Source organism: Rhea americana, unplaced genomic scaffold (genome assembly GCF_003343005.1).
Source record: "Rhea americana isolate MKP2758 unplaced genomic scaffold, rheAme1 scaffold_122, whole genome shotgun sequence".
In the NCBI taxonomy this organism is placed as follows: Eukaryota; Metazoa; Chordata; class Aves; order Rheiformes; family Rheidae; genus Rhea; species Rhea americana.
In genome coordinates this window covers 357,586-377,740 of record NW_028185284.1, presented here as the reverse complement: position 1 = coordinate 377,740, position 20,155 = coordinate 357,586, and the positions used below count along the sequence as shown (strand labels likewise).

At 38.4% G+C, this 20,155-nt stretch overlaps 2 protein-coding genes across 2 annotated transcripts in view; one reads left to right on the top strand and one right to left on the bottom strand.

Moving 5' to 3' along the window:
• The first annotated feature begins 9,714 nt into the window (after nucleotides 1-9,714).
• On the top strand, nucleotides 9,715-14,160 carry FFAR4 (free fatty acid receptor 4). The gene is made up of 3 exons (XM_085325397.1): nucleotides 9,715-10,233; nucleotides 10,826-10,954; nucleotides 13,753-14,160. The coding sequence occupies exons 1-3, from the start codon at nucleotides 9,715-9,717 to the stop codon at nucleotides 14,158-14,160; spliced, it is 1,056 nt and encodes a 351-aa protein (XP_085181523.1).
• A 5,610-nt stretch (nucleotides 14,161-19,770) lies between these two features.
• The window catches only part of RBP4 (retinol binding protein 4), a 2,993-nt gene continuing 2,608 nt past the window's right edge, over nucleotides 19,771-20,155 (bottom strand). Inside the window, exon 4 of the mRNA XM_085325508.1 lies at nucleotides 19,771-20,003. Within this exon, the coding sequence (XP_085181634.1) occupies nucleotides 19,771-20,003 (233 nt within the window). The remainder of the gene's footprint in view (nucleotides 20,004-20,155) is intronic.

The following is a 20,155-nucleotide window of genomic DNA, read 5'->3' as shown; positions in this document are numbered from 1 at the left end:
AGTTGTCTAACCAGCATGGTTTCTACAAAAAGAAATTGTGATCTTTTTATCAATTATAGATAAATTTTGCCTGCACAGGTCAACAATGTTCTCATAAATAACAGACTTTCTTAAATTAGTAAAAYACTTTCCTTTTGAGGCTGGTACTATAGAGGGGATCTAAATGGTATCAGCTTGTTAAGTGCTCACTTATTTAATATTAAAGTGAGTTTGATAACCTTTTAAAGGTTTTGTTCATTCCAGCAGCTGTTCTTGGCTTTAACTATGTATTAACATTTAGTCCTGCCTGCTCAATATTAGAACTATCTTTAAAAAAAAAAAAAAAAAGTATGAACTTTTACAGTACACTAGTGTAGTGTATGTTGGAAAATATCAAAATGACATTACGGAATGTCAAAAGGCCTGCTCTGAAGGCAGACCCACAAATAATATTTACGATTGCTTATATGTGACTTGAACCATTTACATAATGGAGTCTCAACCCATACAGAAAGCTTGCATTYGTTTGTGCAGTTTATATCACTGTGTTTTTCTGTTACTTTTCAGAAGTTAAGAGTCTAAGACTGGAGTTAATTCTATGTCTTAAAAGTAAACAGATTTAAAAAAAAAAAAGTCTGGTGTTCTCTCTCTAACTTTATCTAGGAAAGCAGAGATTTGTGCCAAATGGGCTCATCTTAAGATGTTAACGCTAAGATTTAGCTGCAAATTTAGCTCTTTATAAGTTGGAAAGTAATAAGAAARTTTCTGATACATCAAGCACTTGGCATTTCAATTTCAGCCATCTTTTCTGAGCTTGGTTATGTCCATTTCAAATGATTATCTTCTTTGAGTGCTAAGTTAYAATACGTTATATTTCAACCTAGCAGAAATTCTATACTATATGCATCATTTGAAAATGCTGGTCTAGGTAAACTCTTGGATTAATACAAGGGTTTACCAATAATAACATACTTTAAAAGTCTGTTTTTCAGGTATAGCAGTCTATGTAAACAGTAAGTGAATTAAAAGGTTTTGATGCAATCTGGTATGATTGAAAAGTTAGCTAAACTGTGTATACACGCAGATTTTTACACAAGCACAATTTACAATGAATAATCCGATCATCCTATCAACTCCTAATCATTTACTTGCTTGTGCAGCCTTGTCTCTGAATCCATTTCTGACCTATTTATTTTTGGTTTTCATAAAATTTTTTATGCAGTCGTTTACCACATGCAAATAAGCGTTCTGCAGATGTTCGGGCAAACTATAAAATAAACCATTTAACTATCCACATAAAAAGCATCAGGGAGAAATATTGCCTATTATGCTGTAAAGTAATCGCACTGAACAACACAAATATTTAGAAACAACTGGATGTCAGTGCTCACCTGACAAGGAACACTAACATTAATGATACAAAGTCTTCAAGAAGAGTAGGGGAAATATTGCTTTCATGACACTTCTATAACAAAGCATTGATGAGGTGGAGGAGTACAGCTAAATAATGAAAATGTAGCAGTAGCGGAGGTGTGAGCACTTCAATTTTAAATTTTCACCTGTCATATTAATTTCCACATCTTATAATGATTAAACTGTGTTAAGATTAGAGTAACAGTTGTGGCTACGGTTTTATCTTAAAAATGATAAGGAATTATCTCTATCATACAAGATACAGTTACAAGATTAACACAATATATATATGCAAGATATACAGCAGGACTACACAACCCCATACCTGTAACAATTCTAAATCTTTTCCTTCCTCTAACTCGAAAAGCATATGCCAGAGTTACRTAGCTAAGTGGTACTCCCTACAGTCAGAGATGGTCCTACTCTCTTTGGATGTTAAAAACATGGGTTTCTGTTTTGTATATTTGAAGACAGGCATCCTGAGCAAACCTTGTGGCAGTAGTTAACTGTCTATCACGGAAGGGGAGTGATTTTAAATAGCTGTACCATAATTCAGAATTATCAGAATTAGTATCAAAATTAACATCAGTGAAAAACAGAAAACTCAGGCTAATGGTTATTTGGTAAGTTTGTAAATTGGCTAAACCTAGTTAAGCTCACTGAAAGAACTCAGACCTCTGAAGTCATCCAAGAGCAGCTGTTGTATTTGAGAATTMCGGACTGCAAGTGGGATGTCAAAAGACTTGGAAGAAAATAAAGAAAGCATGTCTAATAAGGAAGAAGAGGAGCTGCCAAAGGATTTTAGACCGAATCAGCCTAACTTCAATTCCTGAAACAAAAAAGCACTGTCATAGAACTGTCAGGGGGAATCATACCACACATTCCCAATTTTCTTAATTGAACATGTTGCAGATAGGGGAAAAGCAAAAGATGTATTAAAATGGACCTTTTGTTTCAAGTGCCAGTTTCATAGCAATGCGGAGAAATACAATCATTTCCTCTAGTCTATACAATGGGTGCAGAACTAGCTGAAAAATTGTATTCCACAAGGTATCAATAATTAACAGCCTTAAGAACATAAGAGCAGCCACATATAGATCTTTGTTCTGATCCATGGTCCTGTATATTGCCTCTGGCAAAGCCAAAAGTGGATGCTGAGAGTATAGCAGTAGGATACGGGAAGTTGGGACCTATTCCTAGGGATCCTAGGGATCTTTGAGAGCCAGACGTGGTTTTCATGTGTTAGTACCTCTCAATGGATTTCACTTCCAGCCTGTCCTTAAGGCCATGTAAAAATGTGAAATGATTAAGCAAGACTAATGTATTAGACAATTCCACTCTATTTAGTCTATTTGGTTCCAAAACTATTTAGTATTTTCACGGATGATGCAGATGCTAGAGCCAAAAACACAGTCTGACTTGCTCCAGGGTAAAAATTGAGAGCTCTAAAAGACAGCATTAATTTTCAATTTGTCAGTAATAATGATCTGAAACAGGATAAATACAGTAAGTATTACAGGTAGGAATATCAACTACCTAAATACAAAATAAATAGTATCAATGTATCAGGTCCTCAGGAAAGCTTTTTGGGACTACAGTAAACAAAAATGGAACATGACTCAATATCCCACTTGCACAACCTTGCAACAGTTTTATAAAGGGATGAATAAACAGACTCTACATTTTACACAGTCCTTCCTTTTTAGTCAACAGTGATAAGACTTTTAGCTCAAATATTGTATCCAGTTTTAAGTATTGTACATCAAGAACACTTTAGACTAATGAGAATGTTTAGGATTTCTGATAAAAATCATGAAAGAATCAGGGCTGTGTAGTCTAGAAAAGACCACGAAAAATGGCAAAATTTCATCTAAAGAATGGAAGAAATAAACTCTTATATTCACTGAGAAGACTAACAAGCTCATAAACTGCATGCAACAGGGATAATTGTGACAAGAGGAAAATCTTTCTGATGGTTATACTAGATAAGCAGTGAAGCACATTGCTCATGGAGGCTGTAAAATCTCCACCATGGGAGATTTACAAGGACWGATATATGACAATCATCTAAGCCGTTCCTGACAGATGGTTCTGCATTGGGTCAGGGGCATCAACCAGATGATTTCTCAAAGTCCCCTGAAGCCCTATTTTTTAATGAYATTATATATAGACCTGTAAAGCAACATACTGTAAGATTTAATCTCCCCCCCCCCCCCAAAAAAAAAGTAGGAAACATAATGGCTGGCCTTTCTGTGCTGACTCTCCATAGTACTGTCAGTATTTCACTGTATGCAAAATTAGTAGCTACCACACCAGAAGCTGATATAACCTGTTCCTCACCTTGGTCTTCTGTATAAACTTCTAGTCTAAGCAGACAAAGCCATTTTAACTCAAAATTTGGTCTCACGTATCTTAATTCTGCTGGAAAGCAAGACAAACTATAACAGTGCAACTTGACGTCACTTAATTCCCTAGGGTTGAGAAATGCCTCATTCCTACAGCGTTGTAAGGACCAGTGTTGCGGTGCCTAGTTCTTTGGCACTTTTTCCTGCTGCAACTTTTACAACCCAAAGCTGGGAGCTTTGGCTACCCTGTACAGGGTGCCCAAGAACAGGATATAGGAAGCTGCCAGCTTATTGAGTGGGGAGCTACCCAAGCAAGCCAGTAAGAAACACCACTCCTTAAGACTGGCTAGGTATCTGCACGCAAAGGAGGCACTGCTGAGGATTCACAGATGCAAATTCTCTTTAAGCTTTAGCTGTCTAAGACTAATGAGAGTCATCTCTTGCAAAAAAAAAGCAGATTTCAAACATGACGGACTACTAGGAAGAGATGCCTCCCCTTACTCCCAAACCCCCTTCAGAACTGCCCCCCACCTACCCACCAGGAGTTAGGGACCTACATTCATTTCTGTTGTCTCTTTGACCATTGATAGTTTAAGTATTTCATATTGAATGAACAGTTTCAAAAAGAAAAGACCAAGACAAAAAGTGCCTCAAAATATCCTATAAGAAACAAGCCTGAGACTTCAGCAGAATGATAACCAGCTTGTTTCTTGACAGAAGTGCAGCCAGGTTTAGTTCCTTGAGCTACTCAAAACTGGTGAATAAGCACACTGCCTCAGCAAAAGCACAAGTTGTATCAATACAACAAGCGTGATCTGGTCAGTATTATCTCATTCAACTAGACACAGAACTATATAGGATAATCTAAGTATCCATGCGTTCTGGACATGGTTTATGAGAAGCTCTAAGTCACACCTCTTTAAGCATCTCATATCAGATTATAATGTAACCAGAGCCCAAACAGTCAGTGATAATGAAAAACATGAACAATGGGGGAAATAATATTATGTAGTATTACACTTAGGAAGATAGAAGATTATGCATCAGAATTTTAAGACTGATTTGTACTTTCTCTCATGAATGTCACAGGAAAGATTTTTGTGTTTCTCTAGCCGCAGTTTAACGCTAACTAAGCACATGCCTTAGGTTCCAATTAAGATTGGTTTTCTTTGTAGCAGACAGGCATTCTGTAGCCTGTTTTTCAGGAATACTTCACTTTTAAAGTAAAGTTTTTGCCCTGATTMTGACTTGAAGACCCCTGATTGCATCCAACAGGTTACTCTTCTAAGATGAGATATGAGAGAGAGAAAGAAGCATGTTCTGYTTAAATCCCATGAATAGGAGTATTCTATAATCACTGGACTCTTAAATAAGAGGGAACTAGCACCCTCCCTGTACTATGTGCAACCTAGTGGATGGATGTGTACAAAGAACACCTGTCTAAGTACATCTCATGACTAACCTAACCTTTTCACTAACCTCAGGTTGGTGAAAAGTGTTTAAGATATACACCATGCTATTTGCTTTGATGGCTCTACATCAAGCCCAGCAGCAGGAATCTAAGTAACTTTAGGCACACCTGAAAGTTAGTAACTTAAGGTGTGTTTTTTGGGGACGAGATTGCTGGAGTTGCTATATCTGTTGGCACTTAAATATTGGACTAGATACTTAATTCTCCATATAAATCTAGCTGAAGGTCCCAATTCCTTTGCAAGAGCATTCTACTAGATCCTGTAATGTCCAAATGAACTATTCTGATACCTTACAGTCACTGATTAACTCCTTAAATATATATGTGAGATGTTTAAGTGTAAAACAGTATTTGATGCTGTAAGAAATAACCTCATATAGTAAGAACAGTCTATCTGGAGCTGAGTCACTCTGATGAAGGCCTAGTTAGTGGTGYTGCATTCCAGAGATCGTGACTTTCCCGGAGAAAGTGTGTTTGCTGTTACGTGGATTATTTGCACTTGTTTTACAGTGAAATGCCTGCCTTAATTCAAGTCATCGCAAGAAACTGTTCACCATATCTGTTCACAGAACTTTGTGGTGGCCTTAATGACAAAAATCCACTCTTTTTAGAAAGCACATCTGCTGAGAGCATAAACCTTCTGTCTGAGGCACTGGTCAGTAATTTTGATGCTTTAGCTTGAATCTATAGCACTACTGGTATGTACCCCAGGAAGTATACCAGCTTCTGATGGATCTTGACTACAGGAAAATGAGACTCCTGGAAGAAATACTGACTAGCTGTTGATATGTTCACATAGAAGGAGCTAATATTTGCAGTGGACATTGGAGTGGATGAGCTTGCTACGATATGAAGACAAACAGTTGCATTCATATTTCTACCACCATTTAAACAGGTGGAGATTATGAGTTCAAGACAGTCCCATGGACAAGAGTGGCTGCTTCAGCTCACTGAAATTGAAGCATACTGTGGGTAAAAACTTCCTAAAAGTCAAAACAAATTCAAATGGATTTGTGTTTGAAAGAAATTTTATAAAGGCATAACTTCTTCTCAAGCAGAGAATTAATAATCTTCAGAAGCAGACCAGCTTCTGGTATGTAGAAGAAAAAATAGAAAGCTAACCCATGTTGCACTTTATGCTAAAGAAAAAAATCCCCTATTATATAGACACAGTTTGAGTCATCTACCAGCTTGGAACTTCTTTTGTGAAGACAAAGAGTCAACATTTCTAATGCAATGAACTTAAATCATTTTGCACACAGTAAATACACAATGCATCTGCTATAAAAGTCAGTACTATATTTACTCATTGTGATACGGGAGCAAGGAAATACTACTCAAAGACCTAAACAACAAGCTGCATATGAGAGGATACATAGGTCATGTCCAAACACAACAAGAATTCYCATCTAGTATCACCTAGACAAGAAGGTCCCTCTCTTCACCACCATTTCTTATGCCCAAGAAATAAATACACTGAACTATCCCTATCTATCTTGACAGGTCATGGTTCTTGGGAGAACAACATCAAAAACAGAGCTTGGATTATGGTATCAGGTAACACTGCCCTTACTGCCCATAACACTGCCCGTAGAGAAGATGAAGACTCAGACCTTTTACTCTGGGGAAAAAAAACACACAGGAAGAAACAAGATTTTTTTTTTTGTCCTGAGGTTAGCTATCCAGAACAGTGTAACTTGAGTTGACTTCATGTTTCATCACCTCTAAGGAGAGGAAAGCACATAGACTGAAAAAATGATACAGGTTAAGCAATCATAACTCGTTTCCAAGCATTAATCACTTCCTTGTTACCACCATGTGTGAATTATATACAGCACACAGCATCCATCCATTAAAGTACTGCAAGACTAGCTATGTTGAGGTTACAATTTCTCCTTTCCTCAGATTTCACATTGTGATAGTTGCTATGATTGCAGCTATCTAACAGCAAATACAGCTTTTGCACTTCATGGGAGGGAAAAGRAAACTATTTTTTTAGGTAAATGGATCCATTAGACCCCTAAGTAATCAGACTATGTTTGTTTCATCAAGGAGCTATAATTCCTTTCACAACATCYCATTGAAATGAGCATGATTCTTCACACCTTTGCAGTCCCCCTGTACAGTATTTGGTACACAGGACACTGTGAAGCTCTCTCATTAATACTGAAAGTAGCATTTTGCTTTGGTTCTCTTGAGCAAACGATAGGCTTATGTCAATAAATAACATTTTCATTCACAGCTGAGGACCAAAGATAAAGCCGATCCTAATTAAAGAAGATTAAGCGTGTTTCCAATGCTTCCCCAAATGATCTCAGTTTCAAACCTTTTGCTCCTCCATGGCATTCCTTTCTTTCTTGACTGAAAACATTGTCATTCTCCCAGTAATGATACTTTGGATGTGTCTCTTCCTATTTGCTTTCCCCTATTCAATTTCTAAGGTGTTTATTTTACCTTGAACTGATAGGATCAGCTTCTCAGTTCATCCTTCACTGTCACCAGAGTTTGCTGAAGATTTTCCTCATAGTATGATTTGCATATAACTGCACTACCATTTGTCYGCTACCCCCTACTACCCTGTTAATGTTTTCCAAGTATTTATGCAGGTATAGTCAGACTTGCAAGGATCACCCCTCCCCGCAGTCTAGCCTATATTCAGAACAAAGAACATCACTGCTACTGCTAGGGCCCACAACTTTGGCACCAATTTGTTGATTTGCATAAAGTCAAGCCTGTGAGGTTATGMCAACTGGAAGGCATTCAGTGTACTTCAGGATTCTCTAAACATTTTACAGAATGAGTCCGTAGTACAGCCAAAGTAAGTTGTGATGGGATATGTCAAGTTTTGATCACAAATACAAATAATCATCTTCAGCAGGGTGATGAAATTACTGAAACTTTTGCAGTAAGGGTATAGAAATTTTTTTATCCTAGCAAATGATGCCGAACAAAACACTTGCCAGTCACTTGTAGAGCTGGCTGCCAAAAATCATCTTTGCAAGTTTTCCTATTGTCTTTTTATTTGAGTTCATAGCAACCACCCACTTAACAGCAAATCTGACACATTTCATACAATCCAAGATAAATCAGCAGGAAGCAGTAGGATATTCTCCTCTGATTTAAGTTGCACCGTAAACTCTCTGTATAATGAGACACAACAGATAGTAAGAGCCACTTCTAGCCCAAGAAAAACATGCTCATTAAAATCAGTGTAAATTCTCCACCAGTAAAGATGTGGGAAGTGGCCCAGTAAAAATCTAACTCTTCTCATTCTTCATTAAATGATCRTCTCCTAGAATAACCAAGTTTCTGGAATCCCCATTAGTGTCATTACGCAACAGGTTCATTGCAGGGGTCACATCCAGTACACTCTAAGAGTAAGGTCCATTTACAAAGTCCTACTGCTACCAGTTTGGAATCGTTCTGGTCTAAGAGTAAGCTGATGATGAAAATCAGGAAGAGGCGCTCCACATGTCCAAACCTGGAACTGAAACCTTAAGCAGCTGCACTGGCATAGCACCAAGCTAATTCATCCAGAGCTGACTAACGTTATACAACTATTCTGACTAACGTTATACAACTATTTATATACTTTCTGAAAACATTTTATTTTCTTTCATGGAGCATTACCTGCTTGCCTGTGGTGGTTTATGCATCTTGCTCCCAGCCCATTTGTAAGTCATCTGGAATGAAAAGTGTTAAGAGGAAACAGCTGCTTTCCTTACAGTTTTGAGCAGYCACTTTCAGGAAGGAATGTCTAGAGAAAAGACACTGGGTATTTTCTATGTCTTAATTTACARGACTTCTTTAGCAAGAAGTCGTAGCACGTATGTGTAAGATGGCGGATCAACTTAGCAAAAGGGTCCCCCAAAATCTACGTTGTGACGCTTCCTCACTGCATGGGGTTGCTAGGCCAAGCAACACACAGGACTGCTGCTTCCAAAAGCCACTCTCAAGACATGAGGCGAAGGCCAAATTCCTTTTTTTTTTTTTTTTTTTTTAACCTTAAAACACTGCTGGTTGGCCTGGGCTGCCAAGCACTCTTCTCAGAGCAGCTCTTAGAGCCGTCCCTCCGCGGCGGCCACTGCTGGGGTCCCCCGCTGGAGCCGCAGGCGCAGAGGGGAGCCGAGCGGCCGGGAGGCCTCGGGGGGCCCAGCCGGGGACAGGGGCAGGCGGCCGGGTGCCCTAGGCGAGGCGGCCGGGCCCCCGCGGGCCRCCCCGGGGCCAGGAGGGAGCAGCGGCCTCGCCTTCGTGCGAGCCGCCCCGTATTTACCCTCCTACTTCCTTGTTCCACCGCAACGCCGGGGCCATAAACCGCCCGGCTGGCGCGGCCGAGCCGCAGCAGGGCGAGCAGGAGGCAGAGGCGCCGAGGGCATGGTGGCCGGACCCCCGCCCCGAGCCGGGAGGGCGCTGCCGTCGCCAACGCCGCGGCGGCGGGCGGGAGCCTGGCCCTGGGCCTCGGGCTGGCGCCGGCCGCCCACGGCCACTCCCCCACCGGCTTCCCCCATGCCCGGCGCTGGGGGCAACAGGACCTACTTCCCCTTCTTCTCGGACGTGGGGAGTCAGCACAGCGTGGGCCTGCGCGCCGCCGAGTCCATCGCGCTGGCCTCCATCTTCCTGCTCGCGCTGGCGGGCAACGTGTGGGGCATCTGCCTGCTGGCGCGGCGGCGGCACCGGCTCTGCGCCGCCAACTGCCTGGTGCTCAACCTCTTCTGCGCCGACCTGCTCTTCATCAGCACCATCCCCATCATCACCGTGGTGCGCTGGACCGGCTCCTGGGTGCTGGGCGACGCCGTCTGCCACCTGCTCTTCTACGCGGTGAGCCTGAGCGGCACCGTCGTCATCCTCTCRCTGGGCGCCGTCAGCCTGGAGCGCGTGGCCAGCATCGTGCGGCTGCGGCAGGGCGCCGCGTGCTCCCGCCGGGCGCTGGCCGCCGCCGTCCTCCTCGTCTGGGGCTTCTCCGCCCTCGCCACCCTCCCGCTCTGCCTCTTCTTCACCGTGGTGCCGCTGCCCGCYGCCGGCAAGGTAAGGCCAGCTCCGGGGGAGCCGAGGGGGCCGGGCGGGTGGCAGCGCCCCGCGGGGCAGACGCCCGGGGAGCCAGGACCCCGATCCTGAAACATAAGCGCAGACGGAGATTCGTGGCTTTCCTCGGTACGGCTAGGAAGTCCCGTCCGCAGCGTGCTTCCCCGCCACGGCCCCAGCACGTGAACTGGCCTCGTGTCATCTCCTTCCTCCCCCGAGCAGAGCAGCTCCGGGCTTGGGGGTTGTTTTTTCATCTTATTCTTTCCAGCGTTTTGAAATGCATGCAAAAATGCGTTCTAGGTGGCACTCAAATACATACAAATCCTCGAGTGTATGCATTTCTGTTTTAAGCTGTCATTAGCACTTGATATGAAATTTATGGCAATAATTAGATTGTGGACAACACTTGTAAGTATATGAGATTTTAAAAATAATAAGTAATACATTAATTGACAGCTCTGTTCAAGTGGAAACTTCCCATAGATTCCGATTAGTCTGCAGCCACTTCTTCCACAGGCTTAGAGACAGGTAAGGACAGATTTCCAGTAAAAAGAACTGTACAACGGTAATTTTCTTCTTTATCCTTTGTAAACAGGACTTTCAGATTTGCACCTTGCTTTGGCCCAGCATTGAAGGAGAAATAGTTTGGGATGTGACCTTCGCCATCATTGTCTTTTTAATACCAGGATTAATCATTGTCATCAGTTACTCCAAAATTTTACAGGTATTTTTTTCCTTTAAATTTTGTTATAGAAATAATAGAAGTAATTGGTAATTCTGTAGGCGTCAACCTGTCATCATCGAATACAAAGAGTATAGACTTTATTTGCTCAAGGAGAAAAGTACATGATATAAAATGAGGCACTTCAACCTGTATGTATCAGCCTGCACATTTCAACTAAGAGTATATGCTTGAACAGCGCATTACAAAGCCCAAGACAGAGTCTGTCTTCATTCATGTACAGTATTCTCTTCTCTGTTTATATGTTGATCATAATTAAAGCCTGTCAGTCTCCTAAATACTTAAAGACTCAAGCATCTGAAATAACTACAAACTAGGTTTTTGCACTCCTGAGCCTCTACTCCAAAWGAGAGTTGTAAGAAAGCAAAGGCAGGCAGGACTGGAAACAACAATCCTTGCCCTTTTGAATCTACTGATTTTCTGCTTTCCACATGCATTTTTAGTACACAGATCTCATTAGCATATTCATTAGAATACACTTATTTTTGCACAACTTTCAGAGCAACTTTGCAGACAGAAACTGTAAATGAAGCACTCTGCTTCTACTTTCTTTCTGAGTGGATGTCATTTAACTGTTTAAAAATAGGCTTAGACACCATGCACTGCAGTTTTACTCTCTATTCTGGCAAGCATGGTATTTGATATCTAAATTTATTATATGAGAGGGTGAGGAAAGAGCTAGAAATCTTCAAACTAAGTGCTGCAACACCCGTTTTTAGCATCTGTCCCAAAAGGATTCTTGATGCTATGTCAGCTAATGAAATTTCTCATACTATATGTATGGAAAATATGGGCCTTGGGAAAGAACCTTGAAATACATGGATTATTGAGCAGGAAATTAACTGATGAAATGCAAAGCACCAAGGGGCAGTGGGCTCATGAACCAGAGCTTCACAYAGCTGTCTCCATCAACTTAGAACCTAGAATTTAGGCTTCACATGTACTTGTCTATGGATCAGGCTCAAGCTCATAGTCAAAATCATTAGTTCTCTACACTATTCAGCTCATCTTAGGGTAAATGCRTTAGCTAAACTTCATCTAGTGAAGTAAAGCACTTGCCTTTTACAACCTCATATTTAGGCAAATTGTTTGGCAAAGAACATACAGTAACTCAACGGGGAGTCTGAGACCTTTGAAAGAACTGCAAMAATATGGAGTCACAGTCAAGAGACAAGAGACCAGGACAAAAGTGATGTTCCTMTTGTCCTTGCAGGCTCCAGATTACAACAGGTAGATTTAGAAAGCACACTGGCAAGTTGGGAGCAGGAAGATCAAATACAGTGTTTTGAAGATTAGATTGCGCAACAGCTTCATCCTGCTGGGCTCACGTTTCTTTTCCAACCTGATAATAAAGACGCTAAAATGTGTTAGCATTTCTCTAGAACCAAAAAAGTAACAAGGCCTATAGCTGGATCCCATCTGTTGTAATTGAATCTTCTCTCTCATACAGCTCTCCATGAAGCAACCAGAACTCAGCTGGAAAATATCTTAATACCTGAGTCATTCCYAAAACCAGATTTGTTTTGACTTCATAAGAACATTCCATGGTGCCAGTGTACACTAAGTAAAATGCTAAGTGCTACTGGAAACAGTTCAAAGCATTAACTGTATTCAAATAACAGAACAACTAGGATGATGATTCACCACAGATATAAGACCTCCAATTTGATAACATATTGTACAAATGTAGCTCTATTTCACCTGAAATTGACTATTATTTTTACATAACACTGTCCAGATCACTGGCAAAAATGATAGATCAGAAGCGTAATTTGTAACTAGTCATTTGTTTTCCACTTTTCCCTCTCAGGCAACATGCAGTCTATACAGATTTAGGAAAAGGGCTAGAAGCAGTAAAGAAATTAATCTCCTGGAAGTTACGTACCTGTATATACATGACTTTTAAGCTTCTGGTCCTGAGAGTACAGAGTACAGATGCCTGCTGTAGGTATCAAGATTTCTTATTTCTAGGCAGGTCAGAAAGGAATACAAAATATATTACTACCACTCCATTTCAGGTGAGCACTTTATAAAGATGCAACTGCATCTTTTTTACTGCAATACTGGTGATTCTTGAATTCTTAGTTCTATCCTCCGCAGCTCTGGGAGGAAAGATGGAGGTTACTTTTATAGGACTGGTACAAAGCCTGCTGGTGAGGATATTCTGGATAAAGTAGATTTACTTTGAACACTGGAGGCTAAGGAGGTACAGAGCTTGGTTTTCCCACTTCTGAAAAAAATGCTAGGCTAATCTCTCTGATTTAAAATGTACTATGACTTTTGTTACTGTAGTGAATTCATGCTCCTTTTAAGCTGATAATGTCAGCATGGCTGTAAGACAGAGAACTGGATTCTGTTCCTTCTTGTACATCAACAAGATTGTTAACTACGTTCCATTTTACATTTGTGAAAAAAATCAATGGGTTTATTTAGATAGAAAATCGCAGTCAGAATCTGAAGTTAATAGAATTTCATGAGTAATTATGGCCCTGTTTGGAACTGAAAGGTATTTATGGCTCGAGAGGCATGAGGAGAACAACCAGCTTGATACCAAGGTTGAGTTTACAGCTGAGAGAGAAAAAAAAATCCATCTAGTAGATTAAGAATGTTTGAAATGGAACCATTGACAAAAAATAAAAATGAAAACCTGCAATGCCTTTTCTATACTCACTTTTCAAAATAGAATCATCATGTGCCAAGATTTACTTTTGCACCTGTAAAAATGTGTTAAGAATTCTCCCATGTTTCAATGAAAGTTACTTTCTTCTATCTTACTGCAGATTACAAAAGCTTCAAGAAGGAGTTTAAATGCTGGCTTAGCCTACTCAGAAAATCATCAGATTCGTGTTTCCCAGCGAGATTACAAACTATTTCGAGCCCTCTTTGTATTGATGATCTCTTTCTTCATCATGTGGAGCCCAATTATAATCACTATTTTTTTAATTTTAGTCCAGAACTACAATCAAAATGTGTATATTTTGCCATCAGCTTTTTTCTGGATAATGTTATTCACTTTTGCCAACTCTGCTGTCAATCCAATTTTGTATAATATTGCCCATTTCAGACACAAATGTCGGGAAATTCTTCTGTGCTGTACAGGGAGCCCTGTAAGGAATGGAGCTGACACAGAAACCACTGTGAGAAGAAATAACCATGAACAACCTAATTTGTCTTTCATTTCCAGATAATTAGTCAAAGTCTGATCCATGCCACATTTTGGATGTTAATCTCTACGCTATCCCAGTCTGAACAGGTCACTGTTTTGTAGTATTATATGCTAAAGAAGGCACACAGGAAAAAACACAAAACAAAACAAAACCAGCAACAGATAAARCTGTATTTCTAATTCCTGCAGGTAAAATTATCTTGTCTTCATTGCTTTGCCTTAGTAAGAGTAATGCAGTTTAATTCGATGGATTGAATTCTTCATTTACAGTGGAATAAACAGAAATACAGCAGTGAACTTGGTGAATGTAAAATAATTGAAATAAGTTCTTACTGGAAGAACTAAATTCCGACAGGATACATTTTCAGCTGCCCTAATTGTCATTAACTTTAATGAAGTTATAGTAAACTATATCAAAAGGAGATCTGTTCCATTTTTACTCTTTATTTTCCACTAAATAAGAGAGATCAACTTTCTAATACAAATGTGGCTCCTCAAAAATATATATGCTCTTGTAGGTTACCAAAAAAAGCCACTTGCTTATAAAGGTAGGTAACTGACTGCCTGAATGTAGTTTTGGACAAACTAACTAATTTCTTGTAGAAAACAGTAATGAAATCATAAACATGCATTATTCACCAGGTGAATGATCATTTCTGGTTGCATATCAAGTTTAAAAAATGATCACTTTTCTGAATTGCACAAATTAAAAAATAAAGAAAAGTTTACTTATGGTATGTGTAAAACAAGTTCTTTAAAAAGATGCATATTTTTACATTTTCAATATTCATATAATAAAATAAATTGGTGATATGTATATAACAGTGAATTTCCTTCCTCCTTTATAAAATGGTATTGGAAATGTTTCTCAATATTTTCTAGAAAAAAAATGACATGATATTTGGAAGGAAATTTAAAGTTCTGGAAAGCAAATGCAAGTATTCCTGTTTTTTTTTTTTAATTAAAATGCTAGTAGTCAGAAGTTGAAACTGATAAAAAAGAAATCTTATGTTCTTAATTATTGCCATCTGTCACCAGTTTAAAATAGTGCATCAAGATAATGGCTGACTAATAAAACCAACATCTACATATGTACAGATGTGCATACAAACAATTTGCATCCCCCATAATCCAAGTTTATTAAAATATTTCATTTTTTTTTGACAAGGTGAGCTATGCAGCTCAGATAAATATATTCAAGATCTAAATGAAGCCATTTAAATGCTTTTCAACAGAACACTTAATCAATGTGTTAACATTACATCTATGCTGCTGTTACATGATTTTCTTCCATATTTCTGGATCTTCTTAAGAGCAGAATCCTGAAAAACATAAATATCAAAGTTTTATTTTTCAGTTACACTGGAAATATTAAAATAGCCAATCTTTTACCAAACTTAAATATATATATATGTATAATATATTTATAAAATATACATTATATATTATATATATATTTATATATATATATTTATATATATATTTAAACTGCTCTTAAATCCACCAGTCTGTTACTTGTAATCATATGCAAATGCTTAGCTCTGCAGTATATAATTTCAAAGAATTTTCAATTCAAGATTAAATAGGAATTCATCCAATCTATTGCATTTGTGCTGATCATTTTAATACTTTGACAGACAAGGTATTGGACAGATTAGTGGTAGAGAGTTATTTTATTTACTTTAGCAAGCTTCAAAGTATTTATAATTTATGATGTTTTAATATAAGAATTTATTTCAAAAAGATAAGGAGCCGCTACTCTCCAAAACTTCCAATGGCAATAGTCGATTAGATGAATATATACCACTGTTTAATTCAGGATTTTTGTTTCTACTAAATTCATTTTTTAACTCTAGTAACAGTAAAATAGTATCTTACTCTACAAGTTATCCCACTATCAATGTAATTATTTATGTTGACCTTGCTGTCACTGGGAGTATTCTTAGAAGGCTGAATAAAGTGTGATATCCACCCTCACGCTGAGTAACTTCAAGCAATTGAGCTATAACTCTGAGAGAGTAAGTGTATCACAACCTKATCCATATTTAGGAAGGAGCTGCCATTAGAAGTGCAAGATAGATGACAATCAAAAAAATTCTTCCTAGGCTTCTTTTGCCTCAAAGAGCCAGTGTACAAAGAACTGCTATTTTAGATGTTTTTTTCACCAACATAAGTTTTGTACATCTATTATTTATTTTTTTTAGACTTAATTTCAGTACAATATTTATTTAAAAAGCTAGTAACAAATCTTTGGGAAAACAGATTTAGCTTCAAGACATAGGTGCAGCATGCATAATGAGAAACAGATATAAGCCTATTCTTGCAGTATCTATTAGGCTCAATCAAAAATCAACCACAATAACAACTGAATGCAGGTTATTAAAGACAAATGAAGTTGGCCAGTTTGGTAATAATTCTGCAGCTTTTAATAGCAGAATTACAACATAAAATAGGCTTCCAATCACACACATACAGATTTAAATGAATTTTTCAGGAGTTCCTAATACAAACTTTTCAATAAACTTTTTTTTTTCTCTCCATTTTAGCTCACAATCACTCTCTGTCTCCCAAATGAGTCTTCCAAGCTCTGCAGGAACTTGGGCTTAAGGGTACTGGAAATTTCAGAATCAATTAACACTACAGTAATTACGAGTCCTGATCATAGCAATGGAAGAATGCAAACAGCTGGCTCTAAGCTTCATTTATGCTTTGGTGCTGGGCTCATAAAGATAAAATCTGGCATAATCCTCAATAAAAAGCAGACAGCCTTAAGGATCCAGACAACCTTTTTTCATTTACAAACAGTAASAGACTCAAATAGTCTTATCAGACACTGCACTCAACACCTAACACCTGAATATAAATTAGGATAGCAGACAAAGAATACAGCACTTAATTCAATTTGATAGGTTTGGTATTTCTGTAACAGATTGGAGGTAGCATGATCAGCTTTTAAATTAAGGTTGGGCAATCAAAGTATATTTGGTTTGAAATTTCAAAGACAATCTGAGCTTTTATATTCAAATTACACTGCTGTTCCCATAATATGTGAAAAATACAAATGTTCTATTATATAGAAATTCAGAGATATCTGAAGAAGTTGTACCACAAATTATGAATAAATGAATAAAGCTAATTTTTCTTTTGGTTTGTACTTTCTTGCAAAGATTGTCAATATGTTTGACCTCATATAGTGTGGAAATAATACAAATACAGACACTGCCATGCTAAATCAGATCAGTACTCACACTAGTCCAATATCCTGATTTAATAGCAGGATAATACTATCTCTGGGTTTGACAGAAATGCAACCCTCAAACCTCTCAAAGCCACAAGACAAGAACTGTAATCTAAACTTTATCTTTGCTTTCATCCAAAAAAATGCCTAAACATTAATTATTTTGTTCTCTCATTTTCAGAACTTTTTATTCCTGCTGTACTTCATTTGAAGAGCAGTTGTAGTATTGGAAACAAGAAAGTACCACCAGCTTATGTAACGACATTACTTATTTTTCATCCTAATCTTTATGCWATCAAATACATCATTTACTTTTTGATGGCTGCTAAAAATTAAGCAGTATTTTCATTACACTGCCCACTGCATCATACAGATGTCTTTCCTGAACATATAGTAATTCAGAACCAAGCAGCATATGAATGGTTAAAGTTTTTCCTTTGAATTTTTATTACTGAGTACTTATCAAAAGCCAATTTCATTTGCATTTATGATGTCTCTTAATCTTGACTGCCTTAAATACTTTTAGGTTGTCTGCAAATTCTCATTCAAGACAAAACTTTTATTTTTTCACTGTTGCCAGGCACTTTTTCCAGGTCACTAATCAGTATGCTCAACACCACTACCTTAGTAGATCTCTCAGGCACCATATTATCAGCATACTTACTTTACAACATGGCAATATATTACTCTCTGTTTATAGATTACATGAACAGGCAATAGAGGCACAAGAGCTGATTGTGCTGACTTTCTTTATAACACATGAGAGTTCCCTCAGTCAATCCCAGTTTATTCCAACATATCATTTAGGAAAGCCTTTAATCTTGATTTACGGATTTCAGTGATGAAGAACATACAACAGCTCTTGGCAAACTGTTCCAAAGGTTAATGACCTTTAGAGTTAAACAAACAGCTCTTTATTTCTGCTCTGAATATGTCCAGCTTCCAGTTCCAGCCATTTGATTTTATTATTTCTATGTTTGCAAAACTTTACTATCCAATTCTCATTGCTTTTGCAGGTAAGCATAGACTTTGCTCAGGTCAGCCTTCAACCTCTTTCTGATGAGAAAAATATCAAGCTCTTTGAAGTTCTCACTAGAAAACACATTCTACAAACTTTCAGTCATTTTCTCTGCTCTTCTTTGAAACTTCTAATTGATCCTCAGTATCCCTGCCAGTTATCAGGATCATTAAACATGACATAGCAAACAAACCTATGCCACGCATGACAGCCTCATGAAAGTCTGTAAATTCATCTTTGACATCCTTTGTTTATGCATCCAAGAATCACATTAACTCTTTTGGCCATAGCATTCATTACATTGAGAGCTCACATTCAGCTGATTAGCCACTCAGGTCCTCTGTAGATATCTTCCAGAATGTAAGGGGGGAGTAACTGGTCTTTTTTTCACCCTAAATATATCTTTATTTGAGGTTGCATAAAAAACGCTATTGTTTTTGCAACTCATATACCATGCTAAACATTTTTTACTGTTCCCTAGCCTGGATGCAATCTTTATCAATATGTATTTTATGTTGTCTTCCAGATCAYTGATTAAACTAACATAAATTATCATTTGGTCTTTTCTAATGCACTTGTGAAACTTCTCCTCTCCATTTTACTGGCACAATTTACTGGACAGAATAAAAGGAATCTGACTCTTCCCTTACCCTGTTCTGACCTACGGCACCCTTCTGTGGTGCTGGAAATGTATACGTTTCTAACATAGCCCCATAGCTTCTCTGCAGCTTCTCAGCTCCACATAGCCAATGGAAGGAGGTGAAGAGAAGCTACAGAGTGAGCCAATTTGTATGTCTTCCTATGCTATAAGCTCAGCCTGCCTGTATTTCTCAAGATGAGGTCATACTCCAGTACAAGGTGTATGTCCCTCTTCCATAACCCTTTGTGAAGAGGTAAGCATGAAGACTTGTGGGAAAGGGACAACCTCACCAGTACAAGGTCGGTGCTTATCTTTTCCAAGACTTTTGTTTTTCCTTTAAGGTCCCTTGTGAAGGATATTTCGAAGAAGTTTTTGAAAATAGAGATAATTGTCTATCCCTTTCAGCAGTAAGTTTGTTAGGAAAGATAAAGAATTCTGATAAAGAGACACAATTTCTTTTTACAGTCGCCATGAAGTTTATCCTTACGATGTTTATTCATACTATGCTGATTCAATCGTTTTACAACCTCCTCTAATTATTGTTTCAACTGAGGTAATATGCTACATAAAAAGCTATCCACCTTAGCTCTCCTTTAGATAAGGCAAGTAAAAGTTGGAGTGAACTTTCTAAGAACTCCAATTTCAAAATACAGTATTACAGCCACTAAGTGCAAGACTTCAAACATTCATTATTTAATAAGCAAAAGACTCTCATTAAACTCTGAAATAAAATTCTTCAGAAGAAAATGTTCTTACCATTATGAACGATAACTCTGTATTTTCTGTCCAAGCAAAGGTCTACCTGCCTTTGTCTGACAATTTTCTGTGCCTCTGGGGGCAATCCCTTGGGGTCCCGGGAGAACACAAAGGAATAGCTATCAGCACAGGTACCATCTTCATTTAGTTGTCGGCAGGAGTAGTGAAGAGCATAAGTATCGTAATCTGTGTCCACTACCCAGTGATCATCATCTGGAAGAAACCATAGTAAACAAGAAAAGGAGTTACAGAGACTCTGTAAAAGATGTAATGCCACAAAGTTTGGTATGAATGATAGCAAATGATCTCCTATTCCAGGATTTAATTCTGTGTCCAGGATCTAATTCTGATTTTCTTTTTCTTTT